Here is a 10,468-nt window from a genome sequence, read left to right as displayed (position 1 = left end):
AGAATGTGCTGCAGATATTACTTTTTTTTGTAAACCAACCCAGAAGTTAGCATTGCCCTGGTTCTCTTAAGAAAAAAACAATGGGATTTTTCCATTGAGTTTTGCATTATTGCCGAAAATAAAGTCTGTGGCAAACATGGTTCATAATAACACGTTTTGATCAGCAAAAACATCTCCAAGAATGAACAACACTTGTGATAATTCTTATATAACTTAACTACACCAGTCACATGACTTCATGCCACCACTAAACTAAAGGCGGACTATTGTTCAGCATGATGACATTTAGAATTAGATTTTGTCACTTTTATAACATGTTGAAGTTTCAACATCAACAAAATTTAAATCTCTTAAGATTGTAATACCACAGACATTATTTCAGGCATCTTCCCAAGAACCCATTTAACAATCCCTTTGACTTCAAGAGGAGCAAAACAAGACAACTCACTGCTGGGTTTAAGGACTAATTGTTGCATCACTCTATTGGAGCTATATCACGATGTTGTTGGTGAAATTGAATACATCAATAACCATTTTCTTTCAATTCTCCAGTTATATTTGAGAAGAAAAAATGAAATTACCTTCACAGACGACACCGGCCTCATCAGAATGGTCACAGGTGGTGGATCCTAATCCCCCGTGGCCACAGTTTAATAGTAATGGCTCATTTCCTGAACACTGAAGATTACCTAACCAGATTTGTCCACTCCCCTCTCCAAAAACTGATTTTCTTTGTGCTGACACAGCCTTGCCGCAGCCCAGCTGTTGACAAACCACCTGAGCATCGTTCAAATCCCAGTCGTTGTCACACACCGTCCCCCAAGTGTTATTGTGGAAGATCTCCACTCTGCCAGAGCAGCTGCTGTGAGAGTTGACCAGTCTCACTGTGGTCATTTCTGGTTGAAGTGAAAGCAAAATCTTAGTGAACCCACATGACAACTACAGGTTGAAATTACAGCAGTGTTGAGCCAAAGCTCCATCTCTTCAATGTAATTGTACTTGATCACTTAATCCTTGAGCTACTTTATTACTGTGATGAACATTTACACAATATCAAGATATCAAAATCATGTAGAGAGTGAAGATGAATAAAATAAATGATCTGTAAAATGTGTTCTTTGATACCCAAATATTGCCTCAACGGATGTAAATTAGTTGTGAAAGTAATAAGAGGTAAAGATGTAAAATGCATGAAAGAAAACTAAGTATAAACTGTTCCAAATGGAGCTGGGTACATGAGGGAGTGAATACACAGGTTATTGGTCGGGATGAGGATGAGTGAGATAACTAGATTCTTGCAGAGGACATAACATTGTAGGCCATGCTGTGAGTTAGCATCACACTGGTTCCCTCAACAAAAAGACAATGGGATTTTTCCATTGGATTTTGGATTATTCTAGAAATAAACTCTGTGGCCCGTTTTCTTCAACAAGATAATCTTCACAAATGAAGACCACTTTTATCTTTTTTGAAACGTGAACGCATTCACCAGCAGTAAAGAGCTAATGTTAAGCTACAAACAAACAAAACCACGGTCACATGACTTCAAATCACCACAGTTAAGATAAAAGCTAAACTATAGTTCAGTTGGATGACGTTAAATACTCTATTTATGCACTTGTTAGCAACCATCTCTTTCACAAGAAACATTAAAGCTTAAAGATTCCATACTGGGATGTTTAATAATGTTCTTTTGTTATAAAAAAACAAAATGTTAAAATCTCTTCTGTCAGGCATTTAACCTGAATCCCATTGACTTAAAGATGAGGTAACCGGAAATTCAAAAAATTGTGAATTGGATCTTGATTTCAGGATTAATTCTTGCAGCACTGAATTATAGCTATGTCACTGTATTGTTTGTGAAATTTAATGAAATTATTAGACAGTGTCTTTCAATTCTACAGTTATATTTGAGAAGAAAAAATGAAATGTGTAAATGTCCACAAATACCTTCACAGACGACATTGGCATCCTCATCATGTTCACAGCTGTGGGTCCCAAATTCACGGTGTCCACAGTCTATTAGTGAGGATTCATTCCCTAAACACTCAAGGTCATCTAACCAGATTACCCCAAAGCCTTCTCCAAAATTTGCCCTTGTTTGTGCTGTCACAACCTTGCCACAGCCCAGCTGCTGACAAACCACCTGAGCATCTTTCATATCCCACTCATCGTCACACACCGTCCCCCATTGACCGTGGCTGAAGATCTCCACTCTGCCAGAGCAGCTGAGGTGAGAATTGACCAGTCTCACTGGGAGCATATCTGGTTAAAGAGAAAGCAAAATCTCTGTAAACCTACATGACAACTGCAGGTGGAAATTACAGCAGTATTGAGCAAAAGCCCCATTTTTTCAATGTACCTGATCATTTAATCCATGAGCTCATTTGTTCATATTTCATGAACTCTAACATCATTTCAAGAGTGAAGGGGAAGAAAAGAAATGGTCTGGAAAGTGTGGGCTTCTGTGATAGGCACATTTCTTTGGGTACAGGGTAGTGGATACACAGGGTTTTGATCTAGATCAGGATGATGGAGATAAGTAGAATGTGCTGCAGATATTACTTACTTTGTAAACCAACCCAGAAGTTAGCATTGCCCTGGTTCTCTTAACCCTAGAACACTAACGTTAAAAATAATAACACTATCACAAACATCTGGTGAATTTCACCCGATATAATGTACCTGATAAAATATACTTCTCATCGAAATATATTAAAATACAACAATACAAGTCAAGTTGAAGTACTCTTCTTTTATTTTACCCTATATAACTTATCATAAAACGATAAACAGGTATCATGGGGCGACCCTAAAAAAAGGCTAAAAATCCGGTGAAAAATTAGGGAATCGTCAATAAAACATGATTCAAAATATAAATAAAGGAGCTATGAACTTGTTATTTGGGCCACATGTTCCTGGGACATGTGAGTTTTGTTATGTGAAGGAAAAGTTAATTAATGTTAAAAGTCAATGTTAAAACCCATCCGGAAAAAATAGCCACACTATCACTAACATCGGGTGAAAATCACCCGAACAGGTGCCTGCAGAAAAAACTGTGATCGGAGCAGTAAGACACGCCCACCTTCACTAACGTCAGTGAGCAGCATGAAGCTACAGAAGGACCCACGCAACTCAGACAAAAGCAACACAATGAAAATAACGTAACGACAATCGCTCGGGTGAAAATCACCCAACGTTAGTGCTCTAGGGTTAAGAAAAAAACAATGGTGTTTTTCCTTAGGGTTTTGATTATTGCAGAAAATAAAGTCTGTGGCAAACATGGTTTATAATACTAACACGTTTTGTTCAGCAAAACCATCTGCAAGAAGGAACAACACTTGTGATTTTTAAAGTTGACATGTTGAAGTTTCAACATCAACAATGGGGATATTTACTTCTGTATTTTGTCATTTAATAAAATGTTAAAATCTCTTAAGATTGTAATACCACAGACCTTATTTCAGGCATCTTCCCAAGAACAATCCCAATGAAAGAAATTATCCTTTATTAATCCCCTTGGGAAAATTCTTCTCTACATTTGACCCATCCCTGGTTGGGGAGCAGTGGGCTGCCCTATGTGGCACCTTGGGAGAAGCTGAGGGTTGGGTGTCTTGCTCAGGGACACTTCGATGTGTGAGCTATGGGGACTGGGGATCGAGCCGGCTACCTTGTGGATGCGGGACGACCACTCATCCCCCTGAGCTACAGCCGCACTTCAAGAGGTGCAAAACAAGACAACTCACTGCTGGGTTTAAGGACTAATTGTTGCATCACTCTATTGGAGCTATATCACAGTGTTGCTAGTGAAATTGAATACATTCATAACCATTTTATTTCAATTCTCCAGTTAAAATTTGAGAAAAAAAAAGAAATGTGTAGATGTGACAAATACCTTCACAGATGACACCGGCCTCATTAGAATGGCTACAGGTGGTGGATCCTAATCCGTCGTGTCCACAGTCTATTAGTAATGACTCATTTCCTGAACACTGAAGATTACCTAAAACGATTTGTCCACTCCCCTCTCCAAAAACTGAATTTCTTTGTGCTGACACAGCCTTGCCGCAGCCCAGCTGTTGACAAACCACCTGAGCCTCTTTCAAATCCCAGTCGTCGTCACACACCGTCCCCCAAGCGTTATTGTGGAAGATCTCCACTCTGCCAGAGCAGTTGCTGTGAGAGTTGACCAGTCTCACTGGTGTCAATTCTGGTTGAAGTGAAAGCAAAATCTCAGTGAACCCACATGACAACTACAGGTTGAAATTACAGCAGTGTTGAGCCAAAGCTCCATCTCTTCAATGTAATTGCACTTGATCACTTAGTCCTTGAGCTCCTTTATTACTGTGATGAACATTTACACAATATCAAGATATCAAAATCATGTAGAGAGTGAAGATGAATCAAATAAATGATCTGTAAAATGTGGGGTTCTTTCATACCCAATATTGTCACAATGGATGTAAATAAGTTGTGAAAGTAATAAGAGGTAAAGATGTAAAATGTATGAAACAAAAATTGTGAATTGGATCTTGATTTCAGGATTAATTCTTGCAGCGCTGAATTATAGCTATGTCACTGTATTGTTTGTGAAATTGAATGTAATTATTAAACAGTGTCTTTCAATTCTACAGTTTTATTTCAGAAGAAAAAATGAAACGTGCAAATGTACACAAATACCTTCACAGGCGACACTGGCATCCTCATCATGATCACAGTTGGCCGTCCCTATTTCTTTTTGTGGACAGTCTAGTAGTGATGTCTCATTTCCTGAACACTCGATGTCATCTATCCAGATTATTCCACTGCCTGGTCCAAAAACTGCACCTATTTGTGCTGCCACAGCCTTGCCACAGCCCAGCTGTTGACAAATCACCCGAGCCTCTCTCATATCAAAGTCATCGTCGCACACCGTCCCCCAAGTGTCATTGTAGAAGACCTCCACTCTGCCAGAGCATTTTAGGGGAGAGTTGACCAGTCTCACTGTTTGACTCAATGCTGCACCAGATGTTGTTTGTGAACATGGAAATAAAGACATTTAATACAATTGTAATAAAACAGATTAATCAAGTTAAATGTGTGATTTCATGTTGATATAACCACATTCATAAATATTTGATGATATAAATCAAATTATTGTGAGTCACACTGCTCTAACCCTCCCAAAATATAAAACAACGTATGATAAACAAGTGTTTACTACCTGCACAAAAAGACAGACACCTGAAGTACACAAAAGAAAGATTGTCTCGAGCAAAGAATGGTTCATACTTATTTCAGGTCCTGCGCTGAAAAAGATTCCATAGACAGTAAAGTACTGTAATAAATTGAAAGGGCTTGTAATTTTGATTAAGGCATTGACAAATGTTTAAAAAATGAAAATGACTGTCAATGTATTATATTTCCACATTAGAAATACAGATTTCTTATATTTTACTGACTAACATTAGACATCAGAATATCCTTCACTGCAATTTGTTCCATGCATGTGTCATTTCTAATACTTTTTTGGCCACTTGAGGGCAGCAGAACAAGCTGTAAACTCAACATAGACAAGGCATCATCATATGGTTGTAAATCTAATTAATTTTGGGCCCATTCTAATTTGTGTGTCACAGTCATTGAGTCAGCATGACCAGAGCCCTGTCCCTGGTCATAAGTCATGCTAGTAATTACACCTGAGCTTAGCCTGCAGTGAGATCAAAATGTCTGCGCTGAAAAAGGCCTATCATTGCTAACTTTTATGCTGGAATGTTCCATAGAGCTGGAGGGGACTGCAGATTTCTGTGGTAATTATCTTTATGGTTTCCACACTCTCTGCAACTCCCATCACATTACAATAAACTATTTTATCTATTTTCAATAGAAAACTAACAATTAGTGCAGCTTTATGTGAAGACGAATTTGAGCTAAACTGACAATATGTCAATTACTTTACCTGTCCATCCTGTTAATGTCTGCATGAGCAGGAGCAACAGCATACCACGAGTCGACCTCATCATGGGCCACATCCAGGAGTTAGGGCCCACACTTGATGAATAGGACAAAAGATGTATTTTGATAAACTGCATTAAAGCAGACTCTCTATATTGACTCTATATACTGGCTTGGTCAGTGATTGATGCAAATACAAATACAAGCAAATTCACTTAAATATCTGGGAATCCAACACCAGCAGTGTTTCCAGTCAATTGTCAAGCAAATATTAGATAAACCTTTGAAATGTGGCATAAAAGGAATGCGAATTAGGCGCGTTTCCATCGACGAGAAGTAGAGGTTGAGAACCAGAAACAGAACATGTCGCTTTGACTATCTAACCATAAGAAAAGCTTTTAAGTCTTATGTCAGCAAGTATTGGAGACAATCACTCACGCGTTATGGCGTTATCGGGGATGACGCCGACAGCAGAAACAACTGATTGGCCATGCGAGTTAAATGTTGACTCCATCATCTTTTGTGGCAAAGGCATTTCCATAATCTAATATAGCACATCAACTATTTCAACAAAGGATAACAAAAATGACCCCAATTCTTTTCACAATTGAAGAAGTTTTAATCGAATTTTGCCGTTTCCATAAAGCTTTTCTAATACACTTCAGACCCGCATTAACCAATGTGAACGGGAACACAGCTAGTGAGGGAAAGAGCTTGTTTGAGAATCCACCTGTGAGGACGGGACAGTGTGGCCAGAGACATATGATGGGACTACTTCATTACAAGTCCTTTGTAACTTGGATTGTAAAGTAATCACAATTCCAGACGGACTTTACACACTGTTAATTAGTGTTAACCATTCAATTCCATGAATATCATAACATGTACTGTAATGTGTATAAAATGTGGATCACCATGTTTCCCATCTTTATAGTCATCATCATTCACTTACCTTTTCCAGGTGTAAGACGGGCAATCGTCCTCGGAGGCTGACTGGCAGTGCTAAGCCTGGGCAACAGGCCTGGTCTGCCTCCCTCTGTACTCTGTATTTTATAGGAGCTAGAGGCAGAACAGGCATCGCAATGATGCTTGGCATGATTTCAAGTGGCAACAGAGTTTTTGTTTTGAAGAAGTTAAAGAATGTTGAAATCTAGACAGGCAACTACTAGACATTTACTGATTTACTGAGGTGAGCAAGGTCAAGTTATGCATCTTCAACCTTGACAGGTGTTTAATCAATTGTCTGGCACAGCATGTTTAATCTCTGTGCCAATGGTTTATAATTGACAACAGGAGCCTCTCCTATAGGTCTGCTCCTGTTTACAGTGTGTTTAGAGCCAGAGAACGAGCGAGTTTTACATCTTCTTCTTCTCCGATAGAAAAACGACTAAAAAGCTACGTGATCCTGGCATTGTCTGATGAGGTTCAGATGTAGCCAGCAGATATCCAGATAATGAGTGCATCGTATATCTGCATTCATAATGCAATATCTGTTTAAAAACATTAAAAAAAGAGAAATTGTTGCCAGAGAATAATCAATGTTTTGATGTTTCCTTTGCTCTTCGTGCAACAAAAGCCCTCTCAAACGAGAATGGTCAATATACTTGGAAGACAAATGTACTACAAACCAAAACACTTCTGACACCCAAATATGGTCCCACTATCTGCAGATTCTGCATTTGTATGTAGATATCTGTTCATAGAGATTACGTACCTGTACCTACTGTCTGTTTCCTGTGCACATGATCCTCTGCCTACCTGTATCTGCTTGGAAGTTATTTTACCAGTAAAATCCCTGAAGTTATCCTGCTACCCTGTTTATCCCCCCATGGACTTCTTAACCCGCCTGTTGTGTTCGGGTCAAATCTGAACGATTTACAACTTGAATCAATTATAAATATTGTGTTTTACATCAGATTGCCACAAGGCCTTATGATATCCTCCACACCAGGCATTTTAATAATACAATTGCTGATCACCACTTTCATTGAATATTTAGTATAGTTTAGTCAACTTTGTAACCCCTTACACACCCACACATCCACAAACACAACCCCCTCCCCCTCCCATACACACACACACACAACCCCCTCCACCTCACATACACACACACACACACACACACACACACACACACACACACACACACACACACACACACACACACAAACAACCCCCTCCCATACACACACACACACACACCTGTGTGAACACCTGTTCAGAGCCCCACATAGAAAGTTGTACACATTTCAAACTTCAAACACAACAATCTGGTGTTTGTTATGGGAACCCATCTCTATCCTGCCCTTATGTGCCCATCCCCCCACATGAACACACTACAACTACCAAAAATAGCAGCAACAGGGGATGTATTAGAATAATAATGATAATAGAAGCAGTAACGTTATTGGCAATACTAATTGCAATGCAACTAATAATGATAATATGATAATAGCAGGAGGTGTCAGGCAGGATCACGATCCAGATAACCATGATCCATGTAAGCAGAAGAAGATAGAGAGAAGGGGCATCAGCAAGGAAGAAGAAAAGACATGAATTAATCCAGGAGGAGAGAGAGAAGAGGAGAGAGCAGCTCAGTGAATCCTAAGATGTCCCCCAGCAGTCTAGGCCTACAGCAGCATATCTAGGGGCTGGACCTAGTGGAGTAATATGGTACTATGTGCTCCATAAGATATGATGGTGCGTCACCAGCTTTGTGGGTGAGGAGAAGGATTTTAAAATTTGATTCTTGATTTTACTGGGAGCCAGTACAGAGCAGCTAATACAGGAGTAATGTGATCTATTTTCTTAGTTTTTGTTAGTACATGAGCTGCAGCATTGATTCTGGATCAATTGGAGAGATTGAAGAAACTTATTAGAGCAGCATAATAATAATTCGCTAGATAAGACTGTTCTGAGAGAAGAAATGGGATTCATGGGAAATTGTTACAGGAGGCATAGGTAGTTATATATATACCACATGTGTTAGTATTTCTTATATACCATGCCATGTCCCTGTATTGATGTGAAGAAGTCCTTCCATGGACCAAACCAATACATATTTAAACGTCAAAAACATTGAGGTCACATATTGTTGTTATAGTTTTTTTATTTTAAAAGGTTGAACTCGGCGCAGATGTAAAGTAAAATAACAAGATATGTACACACATTAAAAGTGGCACATCTTTTCATAATTGATGCATGTTGTGATTTAAACAGCACATTTGTATGCAGAATGTAGACTGTAACTCTGTGTATACTGTTAGTTTGTTTTTAGCATCCATGGCTCTGTACCATGCACAACATCTCCATATTTTATAGATTACTTAACCATCAACAGTTGCCAGATACTTTATTAAGTTAAGTAGTCTGTATCCGCCCAAACAAATTAGATAGATTGTATGGGTGTGCCTAAAAATAATAACCAGTTTAGTTTTTTTACGTTTTAATTACATAAGTTACAGCTTGTGCAGGATCAAGGTGCTATGTGTCACAACGGCTTCAACAGATAATTAAACACTTTGATTACTTAGTGTCATCATTACTTGTCTGTTTGGATAAAAGCGTCAGCTAAATGAAGTATGAGGTAATGTAATGTAATTAGTCACCGACTTGAATGATAAAAACACCTGGTAAACAACCGCCTGCTTTATGAACGTCATATTTAACATCATGAATGCTGGTGTTACAATCACAAGACAAACAAATTACTGTATCTCCCCTTCTATCAACTACTGTTTACCTGCTTTTAACTTCTTGTCCCTGTTATCTGTCTAATGGACAGTGTCTTAACATAATAAGCGGCCAACAATTGGTCGAAACCTCAGTACATTATGTCAAATTCATAAAGATAATGCCGTATGACACAAAGGATGTATGGAATTATAGTCGGGACAGTCTTAAAAAAATGTAATCTTGGCTTTGAAACGTGTACCGTACAATTCGGGTTATAAGCCGCTACTTTTTTTTTTTCTACTTTGACCCGTGCAGTTTAAAAATCGGTGCGGCAAATTTGTAGATTTTTACGATTCTAAATTTAGCAGCAGTTGCAGAGACATACACAATTCACATGAAATATTCCCAAATCCCCTTCACAAGTGATCTCACTCTAAAACAGGGTCCTCTCAGCAGCAGCCAAACTCCCCGCTGTCACTTGGCTCTCCGCCGGCACCCACCGACGATGCCATCACACTCACCCGAGGAGGCGCGATGGAAAACAGGTCTGATGGCGAGGGAACCCCTGCCTCTCCCACCACCTCCATCACTGACATCCGCCTGCCGTCGCATCATAACTACGTAGTTTAGTGAAAGTGAAGTCTGATCCTCTAAACACTGCAATTGTCTTCTCCTAACTTCTCATTAATTCTCCTTCCCATCTTTCCTTGACCCCATGACGTTTTGTACAGAGGTCAAGGAAAAGTGGTTAGGGTTATACGTTGAGAGCTAATGGCCTATCCCAATCTCCACCCTCACGGACTTTGAGGTGCTGACTCTGTGAGGGTTTAGTTCTGTCCTATTGTCACATCGTCGAGTG

The 10,468-nt window shown here is 39.2% G+C and overlaps 1 protein-coding gene across 1 annotated transcript; it reads right to left on the bottom strand.

Moving 5' to 3' along the window:
• Positions 1 to 1,982: 1,982 nt before the first annotated feature.
• On the bottom strand, positions 1,983 to 5,946 carry LOC306737082 (CD5 antigen-like; the record flags this gene model as incomplete). Its single annotated transcript, XM_079218785.1, has 5 exons — positions 1,983 to 1,988; positions 2,117 to 2,228; positions 4,057 to 4,210; positions 4,828 to 4,946; positions 5,939 to 5,946. 5 exons carry the CDS (start codon positions 5,944 to 5,946, stop codon positions 1,983 to 1,985), a joined length of 399 nt encoding a protein of 132 aa, XP_079074911.1.
• Between the last annotated feature and the right edge of the window lie 4,522 nt (positions 5,947 to 10,468).

Source organism: Taurulus bubalis (assembly GCF_910589615.1).
Source record: "Taurulus bubalis genome assembly, chromosome: 5".
In the NCBI taxonomy this organism is placed as follows: Eukaryota; Metazoa; Chordata; class Actinopteri; order Perciformes; family Cottidae; genus Taurulus; species Taurulus bubalis.
Note: the sequence above shows the minus strand (reverse complement) of the source record. Positions and strands in the feature narration are given on the sequence as shown.